At 28.7% G+C, this 19,843-nt stretch overlaps 1 protein-coding gene and 1 non-coding gene across 2 annotated transcripts; one reads left to right on the top strand and one right to left on the bottom strand.

Annotated features, from left to right (window-relative positions):
• The first annotated feature begins 4,228 nt into the window (after nt 1-4,228).
• On the top strand, nt 4,229-7,734 carry LOC125844703 (uncharacterized). The gene is made up of 4 exons (XM_049524031.1): nt 4,229-4,841; nt 5,109-5,276; nt 5,490-6,291; nt 6,780-7,734. Exons 1-4 carry the CDS (start codon nt 4,293-4,295, stop codon nt 7,706-7,708), a joined length of 2,448 nt encoding a protein of 815 aa, XP_049379988.1. The 5' UTR covers nt 4,229-4,292; the 3' UTR covers nt 7,709-7,734.
• A 6,759-nt stretch (nt 7,735-14,493) lies between these two features.
• Nucleotides 14,494-14,565, bottom strand: TRNAH-GUG (transfer RNA histidin (anticodon GUG)). The gene has a single exon. It is a non-coding gene; the product is annotated as a tRNA-His (tRNA).
• Between the last annotated feature and the right edge of the window lie 5,278 nt (nt 14,566-19,843).

Raw genomic sequence — 19,843 nt, 5'->3', positions numbered from 1 at the left:
GGACAAGTAATTAGGGACAACTATAAAAGGTAAAATGGACAAGTAATTAGGGACAGAGGGGGTATCTTATTATAAGATTGCACATCGAACTTGGTAAGATCTGTTAATATTTGTTTATTCATACTAGATTATGTGGTTAGTAAAATAATTAATTAGTGATTAATGTTAACAACCTATATTAACTAGCGGACCCTCAGCATAAATGAGACCAAGGTAGAATAGTAGAATGTTCTAGAAATTGATTATTTTTTCTTTAGTATAAATATCACCATTCTAATATTTTTCTATCAAAATGACTTGAAAATAATCTCAAGTTGATTTACTGTAACTAGGGGTATCAGGTCAATTGTACATTTTGATCGATTATTTTTAAAAAATAGTAATTTTGTTTATGCTTTGAACGGTCTTAAAAAAATCAACTAACTTTATAATATTTTATAAATTAAGATGAACTATAGAATGTAAATTTCAATTTTATTATATTTATTAAAATACAAAAATATTATTTTTTATTGGCATTACATTGATTGTATTTCAAGAAAATAATGCATTTGCAGTAAAAAGAACAAAGAAAGGAAAATAAGTGATTTGAGGAAATGATATTAATATAATTAACGAACAGATTTAGAGAAGAAGTAAAAGAAGAAATTGAGAAATATTATAGGAAAAGAAAATAATAGCATTAAAGATAATATAATTCAAATATAAAGATCGATCAAGTACTATTCCCTCAAGTAATGTTCAATGACCTCTTAGATTAATGTCATATGAATCATAAAATAATTTAGGATTGAAATTCATTTCAAATTTTATACTTTAACAGAAAAAATGATAAAATTGAAGCTAACGATATCCATTAAAATATTTGTAATCTTTGACTCTTGAAAAGGTTTGTAGGCAAAATGTAAATAAATTTAAACTTAACAATTAAATAATTATTTTTAAAAAAAAATCATCTAATTGAGATAAACCTAATCATAAGGAATTTATCTATCTAATTCTACAAACTTCATATAAATATAAGAAATATGATCTAATTCTGTCACGTTAACAGTATGCTTTCGAGCATGCCTATATTTTTTAATCTTGTGCACGATAGATAAATTGTTATTTTCATGGTCATTCACTTTAATTGACAAATTATATCATATTTGGAGAGTTGAATTAGAAAAATAAAGCTGAGTAGTGTTTTTGATAAGCATCTAGTGCATTTTGCTTCTGCACTTAAAAGGAAGAAAAAAATCTAAATAATTTTAATGGATATCATTAGTTTTACTTTTATCATTTTTGACTCTTCTGTTAAGTGTAAAATTTGAAAAGAATCTCAACCATAAATTATTTTTATGATCCACGCGGCATTAATCTAAGAGATCAAATATTACTTGAGGGAATATCACTTGATTGGATCTTTTTCCGGCTATTGATGAAGGAAGAATTAAAGATGATTGTCTTAATGTTCTGTAATTATTTGGGTATAGATTCTTTTAATGTTCTTTAAATATTTAGGTATACTTTTTTATAAATAAAAATAGATATTGATGAAGAAAGAATTAAAGATGACTGTTTTAACGTTCTTTAAATATTTAGGTAAACTATTTTGTCTTTTAAAATTAGATTAAAATTGCTATTGATGATGAAAGAATTAAAGATGATTGTTTTAATGTTCTTTAAATATTTAGGCAAACTTTTATATATATATATATATATATATATATATATATATATATATATATATATATATATCAATTTGTTCGATAATTACATGTGCATAATTATTCAACTTTAAACATTATTAAAACCGTTTGGGTTATTATCTCAATTACTCTTTAATATTAATATGGTTCGATAATCTTTCAGTTATCTTTTAGAAAATCATCTAAGAGTCACACTATCATTAGAATATTTGATGTTTTATATTAAAAATAAAATAAAATAAGAACACACTTTAATATAATGCAAAAAACTATGCAATCGTCATGAACACTTGGGATATGGTTCTAAAATAAAATGCTTGTGATATAATGAGAAACTTAGGAAGAATTGATGGAGAGGTGTCTGGATTGATTTATTTTAAGTGATTTTAGTTTTTCAATTTTCTTTTTTTCCTTTTTATGGTTTTTTAAAAAGATAAAAGTGATTTTACGTTCTTATTTTTAAGCTAAAAAGTATAAAAATAAATTAAAAGATAAAATCTTTCAACTTATGAATTTTCGTTTTTAACTTGTAAATTATTTTTAAAAATTCAATCCAAAACACCCTTGAAGTCAACCACTAAAGAAAATGCATGACAATTTATCTGACATAAAAATAACAACTATCGGACCAGCTAAAATATACGTGAAATTAAAGAGTATAACTCTAAAAAGTGTGCAAATTTTATATGAGCATTCCATTAATTAAACTCAAAGTAAAGCTTTATAATTTGAGCATTTTACTGTCAATTATTATTTGGTAATTTACTCTTTTTTGCAAAATTATATCAGTGATACTATTCTTTAAAAAAAAAAAGTTACACCTGTAGTTCGATAATTATGGAAGATTTGGTATTTTATAGTTGTTTCCGTCAGAATTCACCCTAAAATTCAATTTTAAATTTTTAATGTTTCTATTTTATATTTATCATACAACATTATATTGCATGCATATAAATTAATTCAAATACTTTTAGAATTGCTTTGACACCCCCAACTGTAATAGTTATGCACGAAAATAATTTCACTCGATTAGAATCAAATCGTATAATATTAAATATTTGATTTCATAAACAAGTAAAATATGCAACAAAAATTGACTAGGCCATTCATTTTATGAACAGATTAACTAAATTCAATAAAGAAAACCACCCAAAAATGTGGTGCAACAGATGGGTTGCTGCTCCCTTAATCAAAGGTCTCGTGTAGATACGAAAAAATCCTTGGTTGAAAGTACTTTCCCCCGAATGGGGCCTACGCGGCATGAATCCAAATTCATTTGCTACCAATATGAGTATCGAACACTAAATGGAAACCAAAAAGAAAAAAATCCAACAAAGAAATAATTTGGAAGGCCAAAACTATAGTATATATAGCAAAAGCTTTTATATATAATATATCATGATTTTAATTTAGCATACCAATCAGCACTAGCTAGTGCTTGCAACTATTTTTAGTGGATATTCTTGTAATCCTTTTGGCACGATATAAGCTATAGCTAATTTCAATCACATGAAAGTACCACATGGATGTACGATAAATAAAAACGTTTAGGCATGGAAATAGGACTATTTTGTTTTTATTCCCACCAAAAATGTGAACAAACGGTAAATAAAAATAAAATTAATCATACATGAGGAATAAGGTTCAAAATTTAAGGGAGTAAAAAAGACCGATTCAATTCAAAAAATAAAAATTGCTAGACATATTAACCTGGATGTTATGTTTATATATACTGGTAGGATTATTATTGCATACGAATGTATACGATTGCATTATATTAAAAGTGAGGAGTATCTTGAGCGTATTAATATGCACTAAGATTTTTTAGAGATCAATTGCAAAATGGGAAATTCAATTCTACAAGGAACCATGGTACGAAAGTTAACATAAAATTTTAAATGGAATTACTTTATACGTAAAATTCTTGTGTTTGATATATATTCTAAAATTTACTTTCTTGCATAGCTCTTCAAAGAACCAAATACATAGGCCTTCAGCCAATTAAATCATGGAGATAATTAGTATCAAAGTTTGATACTTGAATAAAAATTAGCACCCTTGAAAGATTGAAGATAATTGCACCTTCTGAAATACAAGAAAGAACTATCAATCACAAGGCCATTATATTTCTATGGAGAACACTGTATGAAAAAAATTAAATATCGTCTTGTAAATCTGCAAAGGACATATGGGATCGATACTCTTTAACATCAAAAACTAAAAATTTATATCTAAATTCACATTAAAAAAAAACTAAATAATTTGTCCCTCATATTTCGAATCATATCACATAAAGCACAAGACCAAAGGATATTAATAACAATTATATAAAATCTTCTCATACTCATCCATATATACTAATTTAATAAACTAACCCTTTATTTTAATTTTTCTAATAAGAAGTTTTTGGCTTGCGTAGGCATCCACACCTTAGTGCCCTAGCCCCACAAGGATCCCACTAATCTTCACGTGCTGTCCCACAAAATCATCTCTATAAAAACTCAATTTTTCCACTTATTCGTAGTACGTGACACAAAAATAAAATAGACAAGGTTATAAATATAAACGTCATTCATCTTCTCTCCAAAAATAATAAAAATGGCAACAACTTCTAGCTTTGAATCCATTAGAGCTAGAGTTGTGTGGCGGACTTGCCTAGCCTCCGCCTTTCGAACCGCCTTGGCTTGTTCGATAGTTGGTGTAGCCACCCTTTTCGGCCCCGAAAGTTTCAAGACTCAAGTCGCATTCCCTGCTTTTTCATATGTTACCGTTATTCTAATCGTAACTAATGCCACCTTAGGTGACACTTTACGTAGTTGTTGGCTCGCGCTATACGCAACGATTCAAGGTGTTTGTCCCGCTATACTAAGCCTGTGGTTGATCGGCCCGGGCCGACTCACGGCCAGCACCACGGCTACGGCCGTGGCGCTGAGCGCGTTCGTGGTGGTCCTGCCCGAAAAAACTCACTTGATAGCGAAGCGTATAGCGCTAGGGCAACTTGTGATTGTGTATGTCATAGCTTATATTAACGGTGCGAAAACCGAACCGGTTATGCACCCGGTTCGGGTCGCGGCTAGCACCGCGGTTGGAGTTGTGGCTTGTGTTTTAGCATTGTTGCTTCCTTATCCTAACCTTGCTTGTTGTGAGGTGAGAATTAATTAATTGATAAGTAGCACTAATATTTTTTTAGTAGTATTTGACTATATAAATGTCATTAAAAAAAAGTTAGTATCAAATTCATTATTACACTCGTTTCATTTTCAAACATTAGATGCACTAAATATTTTGTCTTCGAAAATTCAATACTTATACTTATTATCAGAAACAATATTTCTATCTTGTGAACGCAATATCCTTCTGATCATATCCTACTTATGAAATTATACTGAATATGTTATTGATTAACGTTTATAGGTAAGAGAGAAAAGTAAGCTCTTCGTGGAAAATGCTACCGAGAGGATTAACTTGTTTGTGAAGGCTTTTTCAGCTGAAGACAACACTTCAGCACTTGCTTTAATTTCTCAAGCCAAGTCCTTAGTTAACAATGGACCCAAACTTCTCCAAGCCATTAAATCCAAGCAGGTAACCGTCAATTTATGTGATACTATTTGATTACGAAAAAACTTTTCAAACTTCTAGTCTAAATTACATTTTAAATATGTGTACCGACTATTAATCATTTCATTTAGGATAAAATGTCATTTACACTTTTTGTGACGGACTTAGAATTAAAGTATGTCACGTAATTATAGTGGAAAGTGGTTATAACTTTTTTTTTACTTGAATTGGTAACAGGAAAGCATGAAGTGGGAAAGATTGCCTTTCAAGTTTCTAAGACCATATGGAGAGAATCCAGGGGACAAATTTCAAGAAATCCAAACACCTTTAAGAGGGATGGAAATTGCATTGGAAAATTCCCCTTCACTATTCCCAATTAGTATTCTCAACATAGAGCTAAAAGATGGTCTAGAAAAACTAGGAGATCACATCTCAAAGCAAATCAAGAACATGTCTCTAGACGAGTCGCCAGCAACTGTCCCAGAGTCAAATGCACATGATGCAGAAAAGTTCCTCCAGACACTTCAAACCATTCAACCAACAAAAAAAGACCTCCCCTCTTTATTTTTCCTTTTTTGCCTAAAATTGTTGTTACACAAACCAACTTTCCCTTTATCATCCAAAAAAGGAGTTGACATTGAAATTGAATCCATTGGTTCCAACAAACAAGTTGATGAACATCAAGAAGGATTTATTAAAAAGACATGGAACAATTTGGCAATTACTATAAATAGTAGAAGATTTATGACATCTTTTAAATGTTCACTTTCTTTAGGCCTTGCTATTTTTTTTGGATCAATTTATAGCAAGGAAAATGGATTTTGGGCAGGGTTGCCTGTTGCAATAAGCCTTGCAGCAACAAGAGAAGCAACATTTAAAGTTGCTAATGTCAAAGCACAAGGGACAGTATTGGGAACAGTTTATGGTGTCTTAGGATGTTTTCTCTTTGAAAAAATTGTGCAAATAAGGTTCTTGTCTTTGCTTCCTTGGTTCATTGTCAGCAGCTTCTTGAGCCGTAGCCGGATGTACGGCCAAGCAGGTGAAAATTCTTTTTTTTAATCGTCCCAATTTATCTCAAGGTGTTTTACTAGGCACGAAATATAAGAAAAACTTTTAAAATTTTAAAAATGAATTGTTAGATGTCTTTTTATTTTTGACATACTAAAAAGGAGAGAGTACTAAGTTAACATACATAAATAGTGTCATTTCTAGTAAAAAAAAATAGTCCTCTATAAAGAGTTAGAAGTCCAATACTAAATATTTTAAACCAAATTGGGTAGAGTACACATTATATTATATCACTTTTATGTGTTGTAGCTAGCTAGCAGATAATTTGTCTTGTTATCAAGATTATAATATTGCTCCACATTTTAACAAGATGTATCCGTTAATATCTTTTATATAACCTGATAGTGTAAAAAACTTATTTGCACATCTTGAAAGTAAAATAGCATAACAATAATCATATCAGCTAATTTAAATCTTGAATTTGTCTCTGATGTTCTTTATTTCGCTTTGTGTGATCAGGTGGGATTTCAGCAGTTATTGGGGCAGTACTGATTCTAGGTAGAAAAGGATTTGGTCCTCCAAGTGAATTTGCCATAGCAAGAATAACAGAAACATTCATTGGATTATCATGTTCCATCATGGTTGAAATTTTGTTCCATCCAACAAGAGCTTCAACATTAGCTAAAATTCAGCTCTCCAACACCTTCAAAATCTTGCACGAATGCATCGACTCAATAACCTTATCGTCCTCTAACAAAAACAACTCCGAGGAAATTCAAAAGAATCTGAAATTCCATGTAAATGAATTGGGAAAATTCATAGCGGAAGCTGAGGCAGAGCCCAATTTTTGGTTTTTACCTTTTAATAGTGGTTGTTATGGTAAGGTCCTGGGGTCCTTGTCAAAGATGATGGAGTACTTACTTTTCGGGTCAGAAGCACTAAGATTCCTCCAACAGCATTCAACAAGTTCAATCGACTGGAATAACTTAGATGCTGACCTAATGCTTTTTAAGGATTTAATAAGCACATCCACTAAATGTTTCGAGGAGGTTAGTTTGGTAAAATCACTCGCGATACTTGACAAGGAATTTGAGAAAAAGAAAAATTCAATTGATCTTGAATTGGGGAAAAAATCATCATCATATAATATAAGGTCCTCATCATCAAGTGAAGATGGAATTTTGACTTCTTATCTTCAACATTCAAATGAACTTGTGGATTATATAGTCAATGTTGGTGATAATAAAAATAGTGATGAAAAACTCAAAGGCCAATTGGTTTTAAGTTTGAGTGCTTTGGGTTTTTGCATGGAAAGTCTTGTGAAGGAAACTAAAGAAATTGAGAAGGCAATTAAAGAACTTGTACAATGGGAGAATCCATCATGTCATGTAAATTTGTATGACATTTCTTGTAAAGTAAGGGCTTTAGCCAATACTGAAACAAATTGAAATTGGAAAAATTGGTTGTTAAATTACTTTTCTTATAAATTTCTTAAGCATAGATTGTGATTCATTTTTTATCGATAATAAACAGATAATCAGTGACGTAAACAGAAATTTGCATTGTACAAGAAAATTGAAGATGATTCACTTATATGTATGTATACGTACATAAATAATACAATTTTTTGTCGCGATAGTCGCATGTCATGTTAGGTTATCAAAAATTTAATTTTTACGAAACAATATCAAATATACTATATGGATGTATGCAAGATTTTGTCTTTTTAAGAATATTGTGTCATTCCCTCCGTTTCAATTTATTACATGACATTTTTTCGTTTTTCGAAAGTAAATAACTTGACTAATTATCAAAGTTGATTAATTAAGTTAGATCAACTCAATATTTTAAAAGTAAAATTTATATATTCAAAAACTATGTGAAAAGTACACTAAGCTGCAATTTTTCTTATTTCAATATCTTATAGTTTGAATTCACAAAATGATAAGTAAAAATAAATAAATCAAAATTTTAATATAGTAAGCAAGTACTCCTTGTGTTCCAATTTATTTGATTTGACTTGCATCGAATTTAAAATATCATAGATGTTTGTGTGACTAAAATTCATCTTTAGAGCAATTGTCTATTATAGAAACACCTCTCTTTTTGAAACTGATTAAATTTACTAAATATAGAAATGTGTCTATTCGACAAGAGTCGAGTGAGTTGATTTAGTAGGAATGACCTTTCCAAATCGAGAAGGCTAGCTTAGCTAGATACCTTAATTGCACTTTGCTCACCTATGTAACCTCTTCTCGGCTTTTCCGGGTTTGATGTCATCACATAATTAAAAGCGGTAGTAGTGGAGTGCTAAATATAAAGTTTATTTTAATCAAATATTTCAGGTTCGAGTATTTTTAAATATGAAGTTATTTTTTTATTAGGAAGTGTTTTATTCTTAATGTGAGACTTCTCATAGTTAAGCTCCAGTACGGATATCGAATATCAGAAGTTTTACCCTCAATGTGAGACTTTCCATAATTGAGCTTTAATACAAATATCAAACATCGGATGAAAAACAAAAAAAAAGTGTGCATGCATGTCTTCAACTAGTTGCAACACCGGATGACGATGATCTATGTACAAAGTTTAAATTAAAATTATTAAATTTTATTGAACTCGTATATAGTATAGCCGTCCCCATGTAACATGGAATATCTAACGTTTCTAAATTTTAAAGGCCACCATAGTCTCGGACCTCGAAAGAATTCTTTTGGAGCAAAATGTGGGGTATGAAAGAGCTATTAATTATTGTATATACTTGTTAATTATTGTATTTTATAAAATATATATTGTTAGATTTAATTAGCTAATTCTAGTAAGTTAGACTTTTTCGACTCAAAATAGCTATTACTTTTTTCTCTTCGGGAGTCAATTTGACTAATTTTTGAAGAACTAGATTTACTGAATATTTTAAATTTAAATTTTAGATATTTAAAAATAATATGAAAAATACTACTTATAAATTTCAATTCTTCTCATATTAGTATGATTAAAAAATATATATACTCCATAACGTATAGTTTATGTGACATGATTTCTTCTTTAGTCCGTTCAAAAAGGATGACACATTTCTATATTTAGTAACAATTCAACTTCAAAATATCAAATTTATCTTTAATGAGGTGATTTATAGTCACACAATATATATAACTTGTTTTCGACCATAAGTTTCAAAAGTCTTTCTTTCTTAAACTTTATGTCATATCAAACAATGTCACATAAATTGGAACGAAGGAAATATGTTAAAATGTTAGTAATTGAAGTTCATGAAGTTTGACTATCAAAAAATAAAACAAGACAATTAACAAGTATTTTGAAACAGAGAAAGTATCGCAGTAGGACTGACCCCTTCATGCATGTTGTTATAATCACACAAACATGTATGACTTGTTATAGATCACAAGTTTCAAAAGTTTTTCTATTTTTTTCAAGTCAAACAACATCACATAAAATTGTTGGCAAAGAGAATGTTAATCGAAGATCATGAACCTTAACTTTCGAGAAATAAAATACAATAATTAACAAGTATTTTGAAACGGAGGAATTACTAACTATGGTTGAATCCCACAAGTAAAAGGTAGCCATGAAAAAAGAACCTTTTGTCAGCTCTTAATTAGAAAAAGAATGCAAGACTTCTAAGTACATTCAAGTAGTAATGCTAGAATTCAAAAAGATTTTTCCAAATCTCAAATATTCCATATAGCTCTCCCTTTTTCAATTCTTTTTTTCTTTTTAGTGGTGCAAAAACATATCTTAGCTTAAAGTTTCATCATTATAAAAACATTAAATCTATGATTTGGTTTGTGAAAAGAAAAATAAATAAAGTGAAAAGTGAAGGGAATAACATAAAAAAGACAACATTATATGATAGACAAAACACTGTAAAAAGAATCCTATTCCTATTTAGTATTTACAATCTACACAATATCTTTTAGTCACTAATCTAGTAATCATAATGACACTAGATCAAATAAGATATATAAATATAAAATAGATATAATTAAAATTCTTAAGCACTAACAAAGTTATGTATACCCTATAGAATTTTTTTAATAGTCTGAAAATATTATATAGTAGTACTTATTTGCTGCATCGTGTGCTCTGACGAAGGGATCTTTGTGCTCCATTATAAATTGTATATAAGAGAACTTACTTTTAGTTTAAGTCATTCATGCTGCGTCTATCTATAAAGTGTTATACTGCTTCATAGAAGTATACTTTGCTTAATCACTTTGAAAACAAGTCAAGAAAAATCAATATATTTGATAAATATAAAAATATTTAATTTTTTACATGATATTATTTTTTAGAGGTTGCTTGGTGGATTGCATTTTCCTTCTACTTATCAAGACTATAAAAGCACCGATCGTGGTACAAAGATAAAGTACATAATCATAATTAGTGAATTAATTAAACAAACACATGATAGGAGATTAAGTACATCAAAAGGTGACAAAATGTGTCAAAGCTGATTCATGTATTACCATGAGTTTGCTTTTAATTAAATTAAAACAGCTGTAATGAACTCTTGATTAAAGTTAAGTTCCTTTTTATATCCAAAATATAAAGATATCTTGAAAAATAGAGTAACTTTTATTCACTAGCAATTTGAAAAATAGTTTACTATCATATTAAACGAGATAATTTCATTCAACTACTTATGATATTGATAAGGACAGGATAAATTACCTTTAAAAAATAAGGTAAGTGACATGTTATAATATATTAGCATACGTCAATAATGTAAAACTCATTTATATCATTCATGTAATATATTGAGAAAAAACAATTTCAATCTGTTTTGTATTTATTTTTTTTAAATAAAAATTATCCCAAGCTATCTAGGATGTTATATATCATGAGGAAAATACAAGAAGGAAGACTTCGTCTTACCTCCGAATATAACACAAGGATAACATAAACGGTCCAACCCTCGCAAAAGACCTACACATATAATTAACTAACAAAAAAGTTCGCCTTTGCTATATTTGTGCCTTATAGAAGGCATTTGGCTCTTGTCAAAAAATTGCGTTACTTTTCTTTTTAATCTATTTTAAAAAATATATATTTATTTTTCTTTTTTCCTGACGTCTTTTTAATTAAAATCATATAAACAAATTGAAATGCAAAAAAATAGTATAAATTAAAACTTGAATTTTGTCCAACAAGCATTATGGCATATGCCTTAATCAGCATTTAAAAACTACAATATTAACCACGACAAGAGAATCAAATCTTTTATTTCTTATCATAAAGTTACCAAAAATATAAATGCAATACAATTGAAAGCGGAGTCAAAAAATTTAGTTTATATATTTTGAATCATAATAACCCCATTTTACTGAATTTTGAATAAGTTATTTATACATATTAATAATTCTTTTAATATAAATATAAATTTTGAGCTAAAATTATTAAATTTTATCAAATCCATAACTACTCTAACCTATCAAAATAAAGCCAAAAGAAAAGCTTATGCTAAGCGCCGCGTAATTTTATAAAAAGAAATATAACTGCGACTGCTCATGTTAAAAAGAAGAATCATTTTAGCTAGGGCGGCCTGTGGCTCACTAAAAGTTGATTAAAATAATTTTGAAAGAAGGTGATCACAATGAATAATTTTATTTATTTTTTAGTCCGACTATTCTGAATTTGCACGGCATAAGAAAAATGTCCTTTATCAAAAACAAAATTCATATTTTAAATCGAAATTGGAAATTTTTATTGGACCGTGATGACCGACCAACTAAAACTTAAGGGGAAATTTCTCAATAGCCACTAAAGATAACTTAATTAGGCTCCAACTATAGTTTGCTAAAGACAATTCGAGCTACGTGTTAGAGGGAGGAGAAAGGTGAGCGAGATTGGGAGAGGGAGGAAAGAGGCAAGCGAGAGAGTGCAGAGAGTGGAGAGAGGTGAATTATATTTGTATATCTGTCGAATTGTATATGTATATCTATCATAGAATTGTATATATATAATTGGTATACATATATATTTGTATATCTGGCGAGTGAGATTTGGGAGAGGGAGGAGAGAGGCGAATTGTATTTGTATATTTGTCATATAATTGTATATGTATAATTTGTATTTGCATATGTACAAGAGATGAGAGAACGAGGGAGAGGAAGAGAGGAGAGAGATGCACATAATTATAGCTAAAAAGAGGTTGCGAGTGGTAATTAATTCAAACCATAACTATGTTAGCTAATTAACTAGTATATGTTTGTTTATTCGTGTAATTTTCCCAAAATTCTTAATGGGATTGAAGCATCTTCTTGGAATTACTAAGGAGGTACGAAAGTATCCAGGCTTGCTTTTGAAGATGAAGTAAACATGGTCATGGACCAATATCTCGATATTGTTGAAGTTATGAATAAACACTTTACCCTAATTAATTGAGAATGAGCTCGAGCCTAATATCTTTGACTAAGAGAGGAACAATCCTACCAACTACATCACATTTGTTGGTGAGAATAATTATTTATACTACTGCAAGTTGCACACCACAACATTTTGGCCCCAAAAAAAGAACAACTTTTTTTGGGATTAACATTTTAGAGAAGTTTTCAGAGAAGTTTGTTGGAAAAGTTCTTTTTAGAACATCGTTTGGATGCCACAAACACTTGTCTAAAAAAATAAAATAAGGGATAATAATTTTCGGATGGGATATGATACTATATTTTATATATCCTTTGTATAACAAAATCATATTTTGTATTAAACTCTATATTCATTTCTAGTAATAAAAGTATATATATTACATAATCTTTTTAATTTTCGGAAAAGGGTCAAAAATACCCTTAAACTATTCGAAATAGATCATATGTACCCTTAAACTATATTTCGGCTCAAAACTACCCTTTTCGTCAAATTATTGGGTTAAAAGTGCCCTTCTTATTAACGAAAGTTGTTAAATGCCATGTGGATGCCACATTGCACGCCAATAGGGTTCCACTGCCACATAGACTAAACGGAAAAGGATCAAAAATACCCTTAAACCATCCGAAATAGCTCATATATACCCTTAAACTATATTTCTGCTCAAAACTACCCTTCCCGTCAAACTATGGGTCCAAAGTACCCTTCTTATTAACGGAAGTTGTTAAATACCATGTGGATGCCACATTGCATGCCAATAGGGTTCCATTGCCACCTAGACTAAATCTTAATTACTCTTTTTTTTCCCTCATTTCATTATTTTCCAGAAATGATTTCACCCCTTCTCCCTCATTTCGCGGCTAGGGTTTCACAATTTTCTTCGTGGCTGAGTTTCAAAGTGGATATTCGTGATTGTAGGTTAGTAAATATTTTTTCTTATTTTATTATGTTTACGATTTCAAAGCATGATAGTTAGGATTTCACAACTTTCCCCTCATTTCGCGGCTAAGGTTTCATAGCTTTCTTCGGGGCTAGGTTTCAAAGTGGACATTCCTAGTTGTAGGTTAGTAAATCTTTTTTCTTATTTTATTATGTTTACGATTTCAAAGCATGATAGTTAGGATTTCACAACTTTCCCCTCATATCGCGGCTAGGATTTCATAGCTTTCTTCAGGGCTAGGTTTCAAAGTGGATATCTGTGGTTGTAAACATAATAAAATAAGAAAAAAGATTTACTAACCTACAACCACAAATATCCACTTTGAAACCCAGCTAGCGACGAAGAAAACTATGAAACCCTAGCCGCGAAATGAGGGAGAAGGGGTGAAATCGTTTTTGGAAAATAATGAAATGACGGGAAAAAAAGAGTAATTAAGATTTAGGGATTTAGTATATGTGACAGTGGAACCCTATTGGCGTGCAATGTGGCATCCACATGGCATTTAACAACTTCCGTTAATAAGAAGGGCATTTTTGACCCAATAGTTTGACGGAAAGGGTAGTTTTGAGCCGAAATATAATTTAAGGGTAAATATGAGTTATTTCGGATAGTTTGAGGGTATTTTTGACCCTTTCCCTTTTATTTTTTAGTCTCACTATGACATATTATTCACAAACCAAACAACCCTTATTAAAAATAGGGAAAAAGAACAAATGTACTCCGAACTATCGTAAATGTTATACAAATACCCTATGTCATACTTTTGGGACATTGGTCCCCCTGCCGTTCAAAAATTATAGCATATACGGCACCAATATCCCAAAAATTAAATATTGAACCGACGAATAAGATTGCGCCACGTGTCCCTATTTAGTCTTCCGTTAGAGTGACATATAAAAACAAACTTCTTGTGGCTGCTGGGATTTGAGCCCAGGTCTCCACGGCCACAACGTGGAATTCTTACCACTAAACTACAGCCACTTTGTTGTTGAGATGGTCAAGTTTAATAATCTTAAATAAATATCTTATGCGATAAGTCTAATCTAATTAGGAAGAAATATATCCAGCTAGATGATTATCCATGGTATGTGAAGAAATAATTTATATTTTATTATTCGCAATAAGATTGTTAGAAATGATAACAAGATATTTTATCTTTTTTGCTTTTTAAGAAATAGGAATGAAACATCAAGATTCAGTTAACATAAGATTCCATAATAAAAAAAAATACAAGAAAAAAAGTATATGAACTAGTCAATTATTATAATTTTTTTTTCTAAGCTTAAGTTTATATCCAGGAAGCAAATATATATATATATATATATATATATATATTTGAAAAAACAAGAATTTATCTTAATGAGATGCATGCAAACATGTTGAATTGAATCCTAAACATACCATACACATTGATTCCATTAAGTACCAAAGTTTAAGAAGATATAAACAATAAATTTGACTTATATATGTAATTTGTTGGAAGAAAAAACACTATCATGAAAATAGTGGGGAATACTTCAAAGCTTGAGGTGTGTTCAAGACATTGTCCTTAAGGATATTTCAACAAAAATAGGTATATTTTCCAGAATTCAACAAGTTCTTTTAATATAAAATTTAACAAAAAATAAATAGAGAAGGAAACTCAACACAAAAAAAAATATATATATTAAGAAAAGAAGAAAGAAATTATTTTTATATTTCTACTCTACCAAATGAAAGAACTTACCTATAAATAGGTAAAAAGAAGAAAAAAAAAACTTATAAGAGTTAGATTGTATGCAGAATAAATGACAATAATGGTCATAGAGAGCCTAAGGATGATGGTTAATGAAGAATAAATGTTCTGTTATAAGTAAATGACTTGTACAGCCAATAGCATCACCTAATGTCCAGAGCTAAATTCATATTGAGACGGGCGGCTCAAGTAGATTAGTGGCCCGAAGTCAAAACTAAATGAAGGTCTTAAATTTAAGGGCAAATTACAGAAATCACATACTTTTAAGGTAAATTACAATTTATCCCTTAAAAGTTTATAATTACAGAAATCCCTCAAATGGATACAATAATATAAGCTCTGATACATTAATCTGATGCGCGAGATACATTAATCGTTAAGTAAGATACATTACATTTTATACATGATACACCAATCTGATGTACATTTTATACATGATACACTAATCTGATGCGCGAGATATACTAATCTGATGTGCGAAAATGAGGGATTTTGGAGATTTGTAAAACTTATAGGGGATCATGGTAATAAGTAAACTAAAAAGTGAGATTTCTGTAATTTTTTCTAAATTTAAATTGTTAGTAAGTTTTATATAATTGATTTATTTTGATATATTTTTTCAATTGATAATATAATTATTCTTGTTTTACATTATCTTTCACGAGACATAGTACTCCAAATATCTCAAATTTCTTTTAATTATTTTTTCATTTTGTATGAAAAGTTTACTTTTCTGCCAATATTTTTATAAAAAAAAATAAAAAAATTTACGCGAATTGAAAAATATTACTAGTGTATTATTTAATACAGTTATAGTTTCATATAATTATGAACCATGGCTACAGTTTAATGAAATTTACTATAAAGAATCTCAAATATTTGTATAAATTTTATTTGTATATATTAGTTTTTATACATTTATATATGTATTAATAATTTTTTTTATTATACTATATATATCTATACGTACTTGTGTATATACAAACTTCCATTTCTGGTGTTTGGTTGTATATTTTTTTCTAGTATATTATCACCCACGATACTTTATACAAATAAATTATATAATTTTAACACTTCTATACAATTACTTTTTTATCTATATTAATAGTTTGTATACAATACATTACAAATAATTGTATATAATATATTACTTGTATAAACCCAATTTGAATATTTTGTTTTAAAAAAAAAACAGCTAAATATACAAACGAAAATTAGTAGTTAATGTCAATTAGATGAAGTTTTTTTTAAAGAAATGGCTTCAAATATACAATAAAGTAATTAGTTTGCAACAAATATAATCAGAGTTTTATTTACATAAGAAATAGCCAAAAATCATAGAAAGTATACACCGACTATACATTATGATACACTCAACAAGCAAAATACAATTTACTATATATTAGTTATACATTGATTATACATTATGATACACTTAAAAAGTTGAATATAGTCTAACTATACATGATAGGACCCCGCAAAATTCAAGTGTCTTCTTCAAAAATAGGTCTTACTTTAGGGGGTAATGATATATTTTCTAGCTAAAAGATATAAAACTTCAATAAATGAAAGGGCAACTATGGAAAAAAATTCAAACATCCATCTTGAACTTTTAACAATTCAATTATTTTGAACAATGAAAAAAACCTCAAAAATTAAGTTAATATGAAATAAAGGGAGTATAATAGTGTATGTATATTGTACGTAAATTTAATATAAAGCATGTACAATCTATACACTTAGTTGATTGAAGTGTTTCGAACATTATAATTTATCAAAGAATAGAAATTGGTTGTGTCAAAGCAAAAACAGAGGTGCCTTTTATTGGCATATTTTTGTATATCAAACGCATACCTAAAAAGATATTTTTCTGCTTGTGTGTATTGCTAAATTATTAATGAGAAATGTAAAGCTAGAAAAAGTTTATGCTAAGATGGAAAGGAGAATGTCAAATTATATTCTAGGTAAAAAGACAAATAAAACATGTATGGGGTTTTAGTAATGGTGATTGGGAGAGGTGGGAACATGTATATCTATATTTTTATCATATATATACAAATAAAATATACGTGGTGTATATCTTCATTGACAAATTTAGATGTACTTGTGTCTACCTCTTTCAATCGCAGTTCAAAAATAATTTAAAATAGCATTTGTCCAAAAAATATAGATGGCATTAGGGGTGTACAAGCCAAATCGTAAAGTCAAACCCAAAAAAAAAAACAGATTTGTGGTTTGGTTTGGTTGGTTTGGCGGTTGAAAAAAAAAATCGACCACTCTTGGTTTGGTTTNAAAAAAGTCAAACCAAACCCAAACCAAACCGACATAATATATATATATATATATATATATATTATTTTATTTATAGATAAAAAATATTATTTATAATTTACTTTGTTAATATATTTTTAGTTAGTTTATAATTTTCANTTTAGTTAGTTTATAGTTTTCCATGTTTATATATTTTATTTCAAATTTGGGCTTATAATTTTTTTTGTATATGTATATATATATATATATATATAATTTTATTTTATTTATAGATAAAAAAATATTATTTATAATCTACTTTGTTAATATATTTTTAGTTAGTTTATAGTTTTCAATGTTTATATATTTTATTTCAAATTTGGGCTTGTAAAATTTGTAAATATTTTATTTTGTATTAAGATCCGAAGTTACAATTATATTGTTATTTTTCAAATTCGAAGTTAACAATTTACTTTGTAAATATTTTGTTTTGTATTCAGTTTGTCTGTAGCCTTTAATCTTATTAATTTAACATTATGAACGTTGGTATTAAAAAAAATATTTTGTACTCATGTGAATTTTACCGTCTTTTCGAAAATTTCTATTCATTTAACATTTTTAAGTTTAGCTTGTCACACAGGTAAGTGAAAATATATTTGATCTCTTTTTCAAATACCGTATAGTGGTAAAAAACCGAAAAACAAAAAAAAACTGAAAGAACTGACTAAAGCCGAAACTGAAAAACCAACTTTATGTGATTTGATTTGATTTCTAGATTTAATAAATCGACATAATTGATTTAGATTTTTTTAAATAAAAAACCAAACCAAACCAAACGGACGTATGTACACCCTTAGCTGGCATATATATAAAAGATGTAAAGGTGCATGTGTTATACTGATCATGAGAGACTGAAAAATTGACTAACACTCTGTTTGGATCATTGTTATCCATTATTTCATAATGTATTATATTGTATTGTACTTTATTATACTGTATTGTATGGTAGATACAATGTTTGGCTAGACTGTATTGTTTGTTGTAGTTTAATAACATTTTAATTATTTGGTTTGATTGTATCGTACTGTATTGTAATTTATAAATTTACTAAAATATCCTTAATTATTCTAGGGTAGGAGGTTTGACTAGAATTAAATAATATAAGGTAAAGGGTAAAATAGTATTTTGAAATATTATGTAAAGATATAAGTGGAAAAAGAAATTATGTAACAATGGAAACACACCAAATCGGTTGTTCCATAAAATAGGGGTTTGTTTTCATTGTTATGTAACAACGAAATTTAACAATGCATTACAATACATTTTAAGTAACAATCAAAATAAACATTGTAGGTATAGTAACGATACAATACAATACAATACATGGGTAACAGTGATCCAAACAAGGTGTGAGTGGTGAGTTAAATGAGAGAATAGAGTCAAAAGCAACCCAATGTGTTCCTCGGTTGATAAAGAGCTTTCCATGATATGAGTAAAACTATCTATCTACTCCCTCTGTTCCATTTTAAATGTCACATTTTTGCTTTGCACTTGCATTAAGATGTAACTTTACCCTTTTACTCATATTTAATATTTTCTTAAGTCAACTTTATTAATAAATGATAAGTTTAATTAACTATTCTATCAAGGGTATAATAGGCAAAATATGGTAATTTATGCATAAATTTTATAAAATGATAAATATTGTGATTCAGTTATTTATAGAAATGGATGACATATAAAAGGGGACGGAGGAAGTAACTTATAAAGAAAGAGGCTTCTTTTAGGTTCATTTACTAGCGGTGTACATCTAATATGTGACGTGACCGAGGGTGTACTACATATAATATATTGGAACTCACATTATTTATGCTAACAACATTCACATTTTCAAGAAAAGATTATTTTCACATTGGACTTGCTTTCAGGAGTATAATTAAAAAAATATAACTTTTACAATGTGCAAAAAAAAATGAAAGTTTTTCTCTAATGATGTTTGGTTGAGTAGAATCTTGGAAAGTGTTTTTTTTTTTTTAAAAAGGTTCTTCTTTATCTGATTTTTCCATCCAAAAATTCATTATTTATCTTTTTGTGTTGTTTTAATCTTTAGAAATTCCTAAATAGCAAAATAGATTAAAAGAAAAATGAACCAACCACATTTAATAGAGAACACCATCAAAGGATGTGGTGAAATGGATGAGACTTCTCCCTTAATCAGAGATCTTAGGTTCGAGCATGAATATGGAAAAATTCCTAGTAAAAAGTGTTTCCTTT

The sequence above is a fragment of the Solanum stenotomum genome, chromosome 11, assembly GCF_019186545.1.
Source record: "Solanum stenotomum isolate F172 chromosome 11, ASM1918654v1, whole genome shotgun sequence".
Taxonomy (NCBI): domain Eukaryota; kingdom Viridiplantae; phylum Streptophyta; class Magnoliopsida; order Solanales; family Solanaceae; genus Solanum; species Solanum stenotomum.
Note: the sequence above shows the minus strand (reverse complement) of the source record. Positions and strands in the feature narration are given on the sequence as shown.

What these genes read in the sequence shown, in the direction of transcription:
- LOC125844703 (XM_049524031.1), top strand. Translation starts at nt 4,293, where the DNA reads ATGGCAACAACTTCTAGCTTTGAATCCATTAGAGCTAGAGTTGTGTGG. An exon ending in AAGCCATTAAATCCAAGCAG is followed by an intron (nt 5,277 to 5,489) that starts GTAACCGTCAAT and finishes AATTGGTAACAG; the next exon opens with GAAAGCATGAAGTGGGAAAG. An exon ending in CCGGATGTACGGCCAAGCAG is followed by an intron (nt 6,292 to 6,779) that starts GTGAAAATTCTT and finishes TTGTGTGATCAG; the next exon opens with GTGGGATTTCAGCAGTTATT.